This window comes from Anolis sagrei, chromosome 13 (assembly GCF_037176765.1).
Source record: "Anolis sagrei isolate rAnoSag1 chromosome 13, rAnoSag1.mat, whole genome shotgun sequence".
In the NCBI taxonomy this organism is placed as follows: domain Eukaryota; kingdom Metazoa; phylum Chordata; class Lepidosauria; order Squamata; family Dactyloidae; genus Anolis; species Anolis sagrei.
In genome coordinates this window covers 8,254,478-8,267,752 of record NC_090033.1, presented here as the reverse complement: position 1 = coordinate 8,267,752, position 13,275 = coordinate 8,254,478, and the positions used below count along the sequence as shown (strand labels likewise).

At 47.5% G+C, this 13,275-nt stretch overlaps 1 protein-coding gene across 8 annotated transcripts in view; it reads right to left on the bottom strand.

Annotated features, from left to right (window-relative positions):
• The window catches only part of UBR4 (ubiquitin protein ligase E3 component n-recognin 4), a 178,840-nt gene that overhangs the window by 61,638 nt on the left and 103,927 nt on the right, over positions 1-13,275 (bottom strand). For all 8 annotated transcript variants that reach the window (XM_060758814.2, XM_060758816.2, XM_067472723.1 and 5 more), the window contains 7 exons: positions 7,872-8,081; positions 6,297-6,446; positions 5,961-6,188; positions 4,076-4,154; positions 3,701-3,940; positions 2,050-2,221; positions 694-838 (listed from right to left, as the gene is read on the bottom strand). In XM_060758814.2, coding sequence (XP_060614797.2) covers positions 694-838; positions 2,050-2,221; positions 3,701-3,940; positions 4,076-4,154; positions 5,961-6,188; positions 6,297-6,446; positions 7,872-8,081 — 1,224 coding nt within the window. The remainder of the gene's footprint in view (positions 1-693; positions 839-2,049; positions 2,222-3,700; positions 3,941-4,075; positions 4,155-5,960; positions 6,189-6,296; positions 6,447-7,871; positions 8,082-13,275) is intronic.

Genomic DNA, 13,275 nt, shown 5'->3' with positions numbered 1-13,275 from the left:
GCCTGGCTTGTCCTGCCTTCAGCCAAAAGTAACTTTTTACACACAGCAGCCTTCACGCTGGAGCTTCATGCATTAGCTTTACACATGAGGCCATCAATCTGGGGCTTCCTCTCACTGAAGCTTCTCACACCAGGCTTTCTCACACATGGCCTTCTCATAGCCTATCTCACACAGAGGCTTCTCTCACAGACTAAAGCCTACCTCACATTGTGAGGCCTTCTCTCACAAACTAAGGCCTACCTCACACTGTGAAGCCTTCTCTCACAGACTAAAGCCTAACTCACACTATGAGGCCTTCTCTCATAGACTATGGCCTCCCTCACACTGTGAAGCCTTCTCACAGACTGAGACCTTTCTCCCACTGAGGTTTACCTCATACACAGTTTTGTAATATTTCTGACAAATATAGCCTGGCTTGTCCTGATTTCAGCCAAAAGTAGCTTTTTACACACAGCAGCCTTCACGCTGGAGCTTCACGCATTAGCTTCTCTCACAAACTCAGGCCTCCTCACACTGTGAGGCCTTCTCATAGACCGAGACCTTTCTCCCACTGAGGTTTACCTCATACTTGACTCACAGTTTTGTAATTAAAAATACCCAGTTAATTTTTAATATTTCTGACAAATATGGCCTGGCTTGTCCTGCTTTCAGCCCAAAGCAAGACCAGGTGGCCCCCGAAGCCCTGCGTCTTACCTTCTTCTCTGTCTGCTGTGTTTTCAGTGAGAAATAGCCCAGCAGGTCCACAAACTGGGCCGCCTTCCGCCCGTAAGCTGGCAACTCCGGCCAGATGGACCACATCAGGTCCAGCAGCAGCTCCTGCTGGGATTTGTTGGAGTTCCTACGTGGAAAAAGGCCAAAGGGGAGCGGGTTAGTGAAGAGAACGACATGTAGCTAAGGCCCTACCTCTGTGATGGCAAACCTATGACACGCGTGTCAGTACTGACACGCGTAGCCATTTCTGCTGACACGTGCCCGCCGGATATTATTTGTTTATTTATTTTATGCCATTTTAAAAAATAAATAGGAAAGAAATTATTATTTTGCAATGTTACCTAAATAGTAAGGACTTTCATATTTAAACTGAATGATAAATACTATTACTTTGCTATATTATTCAAATATTAAAATGCATTAAATTAAATGTCAAATTTAAAAAATATTTAATTATTATTAATATTTAGGTAACATTGCAAAATAATATTGGTTTATTTAATTATTAAGTAAACAAATATTATTTTGCATTGTTTCCTAAACATTAAGGAGTTACATATTTAAATTAAATTAAATGATTAATACTTTGCTATATTACTCAAACATTTCAGACTACCTTAAATGAAATGGTAAATTGAATTTTAATTTGACATTTAATTTAATGCATTTTAATTTAATGCATTTTAAATATTTTTAATATATGCCTATATATATATATATATATATATATATATATACACACACACACACACACACACACACACACACACACACACACATACATACATACATACACACACATATATATGCCTTAAATGAAATGGTAAATAAAATATCAAAATATTATTTTGCAATGTTACTTTATTGTTATTGCATTATTATTATTAGAAATACATTAAATAGCATATTAAATGCTAGAAATACATTTAAATTAAATTAAAAATAAATAATATTTTGTTGGGTTTTTAAAATTATATTTTTATTAAACACTCCAAAAAGGATATTATTTACATAAAGAGAAGTAGAACAACATGATAAGAGAGAAAGTGGGAATTACAATTATATATTTTTGTTATTTAAGCTAAATATTGCGAAATTATGGGTTTTTTTCTTGAAGTGACACACCACCTGAATTATGCTCAGTTTTTTGGCGAATTTTGACACACCACGCTCAAAAGGTTGCCCATCACTGCCCTACCTATATAGGTGGACTGAGGTGCGAGACTTTTGTACTTCAAACAATAAAGATGGCTGGTCTCTTCAGCCCCTGTATGTATTCTATCAAGGGAAGTCTAGACCCATAGCAACACAGTTGGAGCAAAGAACCTTTGTGCTGACCTGTAGATGTGGAGGGCCAGGCAGTGGGCCTGCCACCGGACCGAGGAGGAGTTGGACTCCAGGAGGAAGCAGCGCAGGAACTGGATCAGAGTCTCCTTGTCGGCAAACTTGTTCAGCTGGCTCACCAGTGCCGTGCAGAGCTGGTCCTCCTGGCTGCCGGAAGCACCGTCCCCTGGAAGGGACAAGTATGCCCTCTAAACCATCACATCTATGGCTAGATGGCTATCTGTCAGGAGGGCTTTGACTGTGTATCCCTGAATGACGCAATAGTGTTGGCACAGGATGGCCCTGGGGTCTCTTCCAACTCTAAGATTCTATGATAAGCCTATCATATATTTATCACAATCATATCTATGGCTGGATGGCCATCTGTTGGGAGGGTTCAGATTGTGTATCACAGAATGGGGTTGGACTGGATGTCCCTTTGAATCTCTTCCAACTCTAAAATAGCATTATAACCCTATGACATAACTCTCTTAATCATTTCTGTCACATCTATGGCCGCACGGCCATCTGTTGGGAAGGTTTTGATTGTGTACGGCAGAATGGGGTTGGACTGGATGGCCCCATGGGGTCTCTTCCAACTCCTAAGATTCTATGATAAACTTATCATCTATCAATCACAATCATATCTATGGCTGGATGGCCATCTGTTGGGAGGGTTCAGATTGTGTATCACAGAATGGGGTTGGACTGGATGTCCCTTTGAGTCTCTTCCAACTCTAAAATAGCATTATAACCCTATTACGTAACTCTCTCAATCATTTCTGTCACATCTATGGCTGCACGGCCAACTGTTGGGAAGGTTTTGATTGTGTATGGCAGAATGGGGTTGGACTGGATGGCCCCATGGGGTCTCTTCCAACTCCTAAGATTCTATGATAAACTTATCATGTATCAATCACAATCATATCTATGGCTGGATGGCCATCTGTTGGGAGGGTTCAGATTGTGTATCACAGAATGGGGTTGGACTGGCTGGCCCTCGGGGTCTCTTCCAAACCCATCATGTATCTATATAAATCATATCTAGTGTATCTTTGCTGGATGGCCATCTGTCGGGAGGGTTTTGATTGTGTATCCCTGAATTACGAAATGAAGTTGGACTGGATGGCCCTTGGGGTCTCTTGCAAACCTATCATGTATCTATGTCAATCATATCTATCACTTCTATGGCTGGATGGACATCTGTCGGGAGGGCTTTGATTGTGTATCCCTGAATTACAAAATGGGGTTGGACTGGATGGCCCATGGGGTCTCTTCCAAACCCATCATGTATTTATGTCAATCATATCTATCACTATGGCTGGATGGACATCTATCAGGATGGTTCAGATTGTGTATCACAGAATGGGGTTGAACTGGGTGGCCCTTGGAGTCTCTTCCAAACCTATCATATATCTATCTCTATCATATCTACAGCTTGATGGACATCTGTTGGGAGGGCTTTGATTGTGTATCACAGAATGGATTAGACTGGGTGGCCCTTGGGGTCTATTCCAAACTTATGTGTCTATCTCAGTCATATCTATCACATCTGTCGGAAGGGCTTTGATTGTGTATCCCTGAATGGTGCAATGGAGTTGGTCTGGATGTCCTCACGGGACCCCTCCTCCGCCTCTACAACCCCACAGAAGGACACCCAGCTCACCCTCTCGCTCCTTCTCCTTCTCCTCCTTCTTGCTCTTCTTGCTGGACGACTTGCTCTGCCCGGCGGGCTGTCCCGATCCCGCTGTCGCCGAACCAGACGTTCCGGAGGACGATCCCGAGGAGGCGCCCGACGCCGAGAGGACTTTGCTCCCGCACAAAGCGCAGGAGAGGAGCTGCAGCAGGACCGGGGAGACCCCCTCGTCCACCAGGAAGCTGACTTGGAGGAGGAAGTAGAGGACCGCTGCGGAGGAAGAAGAGGAGGAGAACTCCATCTATCCATCTTTTCATACACAACGAGCACGTTCCCACCACGACAATACCCTCCCCACCAATACGATGCTTTGGAGGAAGGAAGTCAGTGACGGCAACGACTCACAATCGTCCTTGATGCAGAACTTCTGCCAGTTGACGGTCCTCTGCGTGGCAATTTCGGCGCAAGCCTTCAAGTGCTCCATCTGAAAGGTGCAGACGGAAGACAAAGACTCACTGGGACTCGGGCAGAACGGGGTCCAAACCCCACGTCCAGCTCCAGAATCAGATGATATGGATTTTTAGCAGAGGCTGGATGGCTCTCTGTACCAATCTACCTACCTACTCATCCACCCATCCATCCATCTACCCACTCACCCAATCAATCAACCTACCTACCTACATACCCATCCATCTGTTCTATCTACCTACCTACCTATCTTATCTACCTACCTACCCATCCATCCATCTGTCCTATCTACCAACTACCTACCCATCCAATCTACCTACCCACCCACTCATCCATCCATCTACCCACCCACCCAATCAATCAACTTACCTACCTACCTATTTACATACCCATCCATCCATCTGTCCTATCTACTAACTACCTAACTACCCATCTTATCTACCTACCTACCCATCCATCCATCTGTCCTATCTACCAACTACCTACCCATCCAATCTACCTACCCACCCACTCATCCATCCATCTACCCACCCACCCAATCAATCAACTTACCTACCTACCTATCTATCTACATACCCTTCCATCCATCTGTCCTATCTACTACCTACCTATCCATCCAATCTACCTACCTACCTATCCATCCAATCTATCCAATCTACCTACCTACTTACCATCCACTCATCCATTCATCCATCCAATCAACCTACCTATCTACCTACATACCCACCCATCTGTCCTACCTAAATACCTACCTATCCATCCTATCCATCTGCCTACCTACCTACATACCCATCCACCCATCTGTCCTTTCTATCAATCTACCTACCTACCCGTCCATCCAATCAACCTATCTACCCATCTACTCATCCATCCATCTACCCACATAATCAATCCACCCACCTACCTATCTATCTACATACTCATCCACCCATCTGCCCTACCTACCTATCCATACAATCTAACTACCTACTTACCTATCCACTCATCCATCTACCCACCCACCCAATCAAACAACCTATCTACCCATCCATCAAATCTATCTACCTACCCATACATCTACCCACCCACCCAATCTACCTACCTACCTACCTACCCATCCATCCAATCTATCTACCTACCCACCATTCCATCTATCCACCCACACAATCAATCAGTCAACCTACATACCCATCCATCCATCTGTCCTACCTACCTACCCATCCATCCAATCTAGCTATCTACCCATCCATCCATCCATCTACCCACCCACCCACCCACACAATCTACCTACCTACCTACCTATCCATCCATCCATCCAATCTATTTATCTTCCCATCCATCCATCTACCTACCCACCCACCCAATCAACCTACCTACCCATCCATCTGTCCTACCTAACTACCTACCCATCCTTCCAATCTATCTATCTACCCGTCACTCCATCCATCCATCCATTCATCCACCAATTCACCCAATAAATCAATCAATCAACCTACCTACCTACCTACCCACCCATCCAATCTATTTATCTTCCCATCCATCCATCCATCTACCCACCCACCCACCCAATCAATTAATCAATCAATCAACGTACCTGCCTGCCTGCCTACCTACCTACCTACTTCTCTATCTACCTATATACGCATTCACCCATCTGTCCTATCTATCTGTCTATCTATCGATCTATCGATCCTTCCCTGAATACCCTTGCAGTCCGGGGGAGGCTCCTTCTTTGGAGGTCTTTCAAGCTGGATGTCCATGTGGCACAAGGGGGATGGACTGGCTGGCCTTTGGGGGTCTTTCCCAACCCTCCACCCCCAGAGAGAGAGAGAGAGAGACGCACCAGGTTGATGAGGGTGTCATATTGGAGGGCGGATCCGGAGCTGGCGGTGACCACGCTGGCCCGGAGGAAGATGCCCTGCTCCTCCAGGAGCCGCTTGATGCCCCGCACGTGGGAGTCCAGCGTGTGCAGGTCCCGCAGCTGGCGGTACTTCTCCTTGGAGCCACAGATGAAGAGCAGCAGTTTGCGCACCTGCCGCCGCACAAAGGGCGTCTGCTGGATCATCAGGTACTGCGGCGGGAGAGAGAGAGAAGTGGCAGCGGTCAGGCTCGAGACCTCCATCGAGAGCGTGGCCACCCTGACTTATTCCATCGATCTGGATGCATGTCCCGCTCTCACCTCAGAAAGGAAATAGAACCAGGAGTGGTCAAAGACCGGGGGTGGGATGCGGGCGTTGGTGTCGGCGATCTTCTTGATCTGGTAAGGAAGGCGCAGCACCATCTCCGTCAGCAGCTGCGTGTACGCCTCAAAGACGTCAGCCGCATGGCCCTGGGAGGGAAGGAAACCCACAATGGAAAAAAACTTCCACCAACACCACACTGCCCACCACCCAAGGAATACTTTCATTCCGGGACAATTCGGTCCTAGATTTGATGTGTTTCTTCCACCACAGACACCCCAGTGTTCCTGACTCTCTCCGTTGGTGTGCAATTTGCATGAACATGTCCAAGAGTTCTGCCAATGTCCCTCACAACACCACACTGCCCACCACTCAGGGAATGCTTTCATTCGGAGACAATTCCATCCTAGATTTGATGCATTTCCTCCATCACAGACACCCAGTGTTCCTGACTCTCTCCATTGGTGTGGAATTTGCATGAACATGTCCAAGAGTCTTGCCAATGTCCTCCACCTACACCACACTGCCCACCACCCAAGGAATGCTTTTTTTGGGGACAATTCCATCCTAGATTTGAGGTGTTTCCTTCACCACAGACACCCATTGTTCCTGACTCTCTCCACTGGTGTTCAATCTGCATGGACATGTCAAAGAGTCCTGCCCATGTTCTCCACCAACACCATACTGCCCACAACCCAAGTGAAGGCTTTCATACGGGGGCAATTCCATCCTAGATTTGATGTGTTTCCTTCACCAAAGACACCCAGTGTCCCTGACTCTCTCCATTGGTGTGCAATTTGCATGAACATGTCCAAGAGTCCTGCCACTGTCCTCCACCAGCACCACACTGTCCACCACCCAAGGAATGCTTTCATTCGGGGACAATTCCATCCTAGATTTCAGGTGTTTCCTTCACCACAGACACCCATTGTTCCTGACTCTCTCCATTGGTGTGCAATCTGCATGGACATGTCCAAGAGTCCTGCCAATGTCCTTCACCAATACCACACAACCCACCACCCAAGGAATGCTTTCATTCAGGGACAATTCCATCCTAGATTTGAGGTGTTTCCTTCACCACAGACACCCAGTGTTCCTGACTCTCTCCATTGGTGTGCAATCTGCATGAACATGTTCAAGAGTCCTGCCAATGTCCTCCACCAATACCACACAACCCACCACCCAAGGAATGCTTTCATTCGGGGACAATTCGATCCTAGATTTGAGTCAGGAACACATCCCAGTGTTCCTGACTCTCTCCATTGGTGTGCAATCTGCATGAACATGTTCAAGAGTCCTGCCAATGTCCTCCACCAACACCACACTGCCCACTACCTAAGTGAAGGCTTTCAGACGGACAATTCCACCCTAGAGTCTAAGCTTTTCCACCGGACATCCCAGTGTTCCTTTCTCTCTCCACTGGTGTGGAATTTTCATGATCCCACCCACTGCCTCTCCCTTAACCCTTTCCTACCCTACAGAGGAAATGGATCAGCAACTGAACGTGTATCCTGCCATAGACCATCAACCGACTCGACCTGGCCACCCTCCTTCCTCCTGGGCGTGCTGCTCACCTTGACGTACTGCCGCAGGAAGAAGGGGCTCATGTCGGGCGGGGAGGCGGAGGTGTGTGGCTTGAGGAGCTGGCTGCTGGCCACGGGCTCCTCGTCGCTCTGCTGGCCCTTCCAGAACTCCAGCAGGGACTTCAGCACGTGGAGGCAGTAGTCCACCGCCCCGGAGCTCAGCAGGGCTGCCGCTGTGGCGCTCGAGATCAGCGAGGACGACTGCAAAGCAAACAGAGAGAGGCAACCCAGGCTTAGTCGGCTCCGAGAGCAGTGCGATTGTGGCCATGGAGACATTGTGAGGCAGGCCTTCTCAGAGTTGGAGAAGGGAGAAAGAAGGACTCAGAACTCAAGAAGGTAAAAAGTTGGTCTCTTTCTCAGAATTGGAGAAGGAAGAAAGTAGGCCTCTTTCTCAGAGCTGGAGAAGGGAGAAAGTCAGCCTCCTTTTCAGAGCTATAGAAGGGAGAAAGTAGACCAGGGGTCCTCAAACTTTTTAAACGGGGGGCCGGATTACTGTCCACCAGACCGTTGGAGGGCCGGACTATAGTTTTTTTAAAAAAATGATGACCAAATTGCATATGTCCTATTTTGCTACTGTTATGAATTGTAATGTAAATATCTGATATGCATGATGTATTTTTATTGTTACAATCTGAACATAAAGCATGGTTTTAGCATTTCTGGAGATAAAATAGTTCCAATTAAAATGAGGAAAGCATTCTATTTTCTGTCTTTTTGAAAGTGGTTTTTGGAATATGTAAGCATGAGTCCCCTTTCAGGGGGAGAAGGGCGGGGTATAAATATAGGAAATAAATCTATATAAATAAAAATGTAATGTTCGTTTGTGGGATTAACAGAACTCAAAAACCACTGGATACCTAACAACCTAATGTATGTCCTCCACTCAAAAAAATTGATTTCGTTATTTGGGAGTTGTAGTTGCTGGGATTTATAGTTTACCTATAATCAAAGAACATTCTGAACCCCATCAACGATGGAATTGAACCAAACTTAGCACACAGTTCTCCCATGACCAACAGAAAATACTGGAAGGGTTTGGTAGGCAGTGTCCTTTGGTTTTAGAGTTGTAGTTCACCTGCATCCAGAGATCACTGTGGACTCAAACAAGGATGGATCTGGACCAAACTTGGCACTGATACTCAATATGCCCAAATGTGAACACTGGTGGCATTTGGGGGTTGTATTTGCTGGGATTTATAGTTCACCTGCAATCAAAGAGCATTCTAAACTCCACCAATGATGGAATTGAACCAGTCTTGGTACACAGAACTCCCAAGAACAACAGAAAATACTGGAAGGGTTTGGTGGGCATTGACCTTGAGTTTTGGAGTTGTAGTTCACCTGCCTCCATAAATCACTGTGGATTCAATGAAAGATCTGGCCCAAACTTGGCACGAATATTCCATATGCCCAAATGTGAACACTGGTGGAGTATGGGGGAAATAGAATATTGACATTTGCGAGTTGTAGTTGCTGGGATTTGTAGTTCACCTACAATCACAGAGCATTCTGAACCTCATCAACAATAGAATTGGGCCAAACCTTTCCAGAGCAGCGCGGGATGGAGAAGCCTGTGGAGGGAGAAGCGCTCTCTGCTCTCCCACGGAGAACAGAGAGCGCAGCAGAGTGGGCGCCATTCATTCCTCTGTAACAGACGATCCCTGGTGGCAAGGAAGGTGTGCGCAAATGGTGGAGGCGGCGCCGGGTGGGCGTGGCCAGGCTTCCAGGCCAGGGATGCCAGCATCGCTTGGCCACGCCCACCCGGCGCCGCCTCCACCATTCGCGCACGCCTTCCTTGCCACCAGGGACCGTCTGTTATAGAGGAATGAATGGCGTCCGCTCTGCTGCGCTTCTCCCTCCACAGGCTTCTCCTTCCACACGGGATGGAGAAGCCTGTGGAGGGAGAAGCGCAGCAGAGCGGGCGCCATTCCTCTGTAACAGACGATCCCTGGTGGCGCGAATGGTGGAGGCGGCGCCGGGTGGGCGTGGCCAAGCGATGCTGGCTTCCCTGGCCACGCCCACCCGGCGCCGCCTCCACCATTCGCGCCACCAGGGATTTTCTGTTACAGAGGAATGGCGCCCGCTCTGCTGCGCTCTCTGTTCTCCGCGGGAGAGCAGAGAGCGCTTCTCCCTCCACAGGCTTCTCCATCCCGTGTGGAAGGAGAAGTCTGTGGAGGGAGAATCGCAGCAGAGCAGACGCCATTGGCGGCGAGGGGCTTTGGACAGGCCAGGACAGGCCGCGCGGGCCGGATAAAGGCCCTTGGCGGGCCGCATACGGCCCGCGGGCCGTAGTTTGGGGACCCCTGAAGTAGACCTTCTCTGAGCTGGGGAAGGAAGAAAGCAGGCCTCCTTCTCAGACCTGAAGAAGGGAGAAAGGAGACCTTAGAGCTGAAGGGAGAAAGCAGGCTTCCTTCTCAGACCTGAAGAAGTTAGAATGCAGACCTAAGAGCTGAGGAAGGGAGAAATCAGGCCTCTTTCTCAGAGCTGGAGGAGGGAGAGCATAGGTCTCTTTCTTACTGCTGGAGAAGGGAAAAAGTAGGCCTTCCTCTCAGAGCTGGAGAAGGGAGAAAGTCGGCCTCCTTTTCAGAGCTAGAGAAGGGAAAAAGTAGACCTTCTCAGAGCCGAAGAAAGGGAAAAGTAGGCCTCTTTCTCAGAGCTGGAGAAGGGAGAAAGTAGGCCTTCTCTGAGCTGGGGAAGGGAGGAAGCAGGCCTCCTTCTCAGACCTGAAGGGAGAAAGGAGACCTTAGAGATGAAGAAGGGAGAAACCAGGCCTACTTCTCCGACCTGAAGAAGGGAGAAAGGAGACCTTAGAGAGGAAGAAGGGAGAAAGCAGTCCTCCTCAGACCTGAAGAAGGGAGAAAAGAAACCTTAGAGCTGAGGAAGGAAGGAAATCAGGCCTCTTTCTCAGAGCTGGGGGAGGGAGAAAGTAGGCCTTCCTCTCAGAGCTGGAGAAGGGAGAAATTAGGCCTTCTTTTCAGAGCTAGAAAAGGGAGAAATCAGACCTCCGTCTCAGAGCTGAAGAAGGGGAAAAGTAGGCCTCTTTCTCAGAGCTGGAAAAGGTAGAAAGTAGGCCTTCTCTGAGCTGGGGAAGGGAGAAAGCAGGCCTCCTTCTCAGACCTGAAGGGAGAAAGGAGACCTTAGAGCTGAAGAAGAGAGAAAGCAGGCCTACTTCTCAGACCTAAAGAAGGGAGAGACCTTAGAGCTGAAGAAGGGAGAAAGGCATTTTTCTCAGAGCTGTGAAGGAAGAAAGTTGGCCTCCTTAGAGTTCAACTTTTCACAGTTGAAGAAAGGCGAAAGCAGCCCTCTTTCTCAGAGCTGGAGAAGGGAGAAAGTAGACCTTCTTGGAGCCAAAGAAGGGAGATAGGAGGCCCTCTTATTAAATAATAATAAACAGGGCCATCCTTTTTCGAGGCTCATCTCTCCAACTTCAAGAAGGTCAACAACTCTTCCAGAAGCCGACAAGCACATTCCGGAGGGCGGATCTCCGCGTGCGGCGGGTTATTGACAGACTTATTTCCTCTCCCCTTTTTTTGAAAGCCGTGTTTACCAAGAGAGAGAGAGAGAGGGAGAACGAGAGAGCGAGATCCTTTTGAACCGGCTCTTAGTGAAGGCTTCGGAGGCGGAGAGGCAAGAGACAAAAAACGGCCCGCCATCGTCGGTTCTTAAGTCTATAATCTCCCCGCGACACACTTGCCGGTGGGCAACTCAGCCGGGGATTAGGAGGAGGAGGAAGAAGGACTTTCTTCGCCCTGTTCCAAGTCAAAATTCCCATTCATCCCTTTGGAGCGGGGCCAGGAAGAAGAAGAACAAGAAGGAGAACCTCCCAAAAACAGAAGCCTCGATTTCGGCGGAGAAACGCAACGTCATGAGCTTTTCCAGCAAATGTGTGGACGGATGCAGGATGTATATATACTTTCACAAACTTACCGAAAGAGGCCAAAAGTGTAAATAGAAACTATTAAAAGAAAAATCCCAGTTAAATCCAAACAAACCCCAGAGCTCATAAGCTCATTAAAACCCAAGTCTCCTCGTTTCCTAACCTCTGCGCTTTTGTTATTAATCTGCTTCCCTTTTTTTTGGACTTATTATCGCACCTTTTAGCGACAAAACGGCAATCCTCTTACCGACTTTGAAACGTGGTGGGTAAATCGAGGCCGCAAATCCCAGTATGAAGGGCAAAAAGGGGGGAATGCGGGCACCACCCTTCGGAAGGGTGCCTTTGGCTTCCCAAAACAAGGGTCTGCTAATATTGCAAAAAAGGAGGGAATGCGGGGAACGCCCTTCGGAAGTGTGCTTTCGTGTTGGAGTTCAGCCTGTCATTGTGTCTAATAATCAGGGTACTCTGGACGTTGGGAATTACAATGAGGTGCATGTTGCTTAAGTCCCATTGACCGAACGTCTGAGCAAGGTTCCATATTTTGCACTTTAACAACACAACCGTTCAATGCTAAGGCTTCCCGCCAAAATGGAACTGTAGAGGAGAGCCTGCTGAACAAGCCAGTCCCTGCCGCATACCAGTACTGCCATCTGTTGAGGAATTACGAAGGTGGAAGCATTACTTTTCACTTTAACAACACAAGCATTCAATACTCAGGCTTCCCGCCAAAATGGAACTGTAGAGGAGAGTCTGCTGAACAAGCCAGTCCCTGCCGCATACCAGTACTGCCATCTGTTGAGGAGTTACGAAGGTGGAGGCATTATTTTTCATTCAACCCTCAATGGTATTTCTAATATCATTATTCTGCGAGCTGCAGAAATTAATGTGCCGGAAGGTAGAAGGTGTATTTTCAGCAAAAACAGGCAAACAAACCAATTTCTCAGGCGCTCTGCCAGATTGGAAGAGAGATTGATAACAGAGTCAAGGCTGAAACGAAATCCGTTCCTGGCTGCTTGGGACATAGATTAGATTAGGCAGTGGTTCTCAAACTTTCTAATGCCGCGGCCCCTTTTATGGTTGGGTGACCCCCAACCATAAAATTATTTTTGTTGCTACTTCACAACTACAATTTTGCTCCTGTTATGAATCATAATATAAATATCTGATATGCAGGATGTATTTTCATTCACTGGACCAAATTTGGCACAAATGCATGATAAGCCCCAATTTGAATACTGGTGAGGTTGGCAGGGGATTGATGTTGTCATTTGGGAGTTGTAGTTGCTGGGATTTATAGTTTGCCTACAATCAAAGAGAATTATAAACTCCAACAATGGAATTGAACCAATCTTACCAAACAGAACTCCCTTGACTAACAGAAAATACTGGAAGGGTTTGGTGGGTTGTGTGAGTCCATAGTGCTCTCTGGATGTAGGTGAACTACAACTCCAAACCTCAAGGTCAATGCCCACCAAACCCTTCCAGTATTTTCTGTTAGTCAAGGGAGTTCTGTTTTGC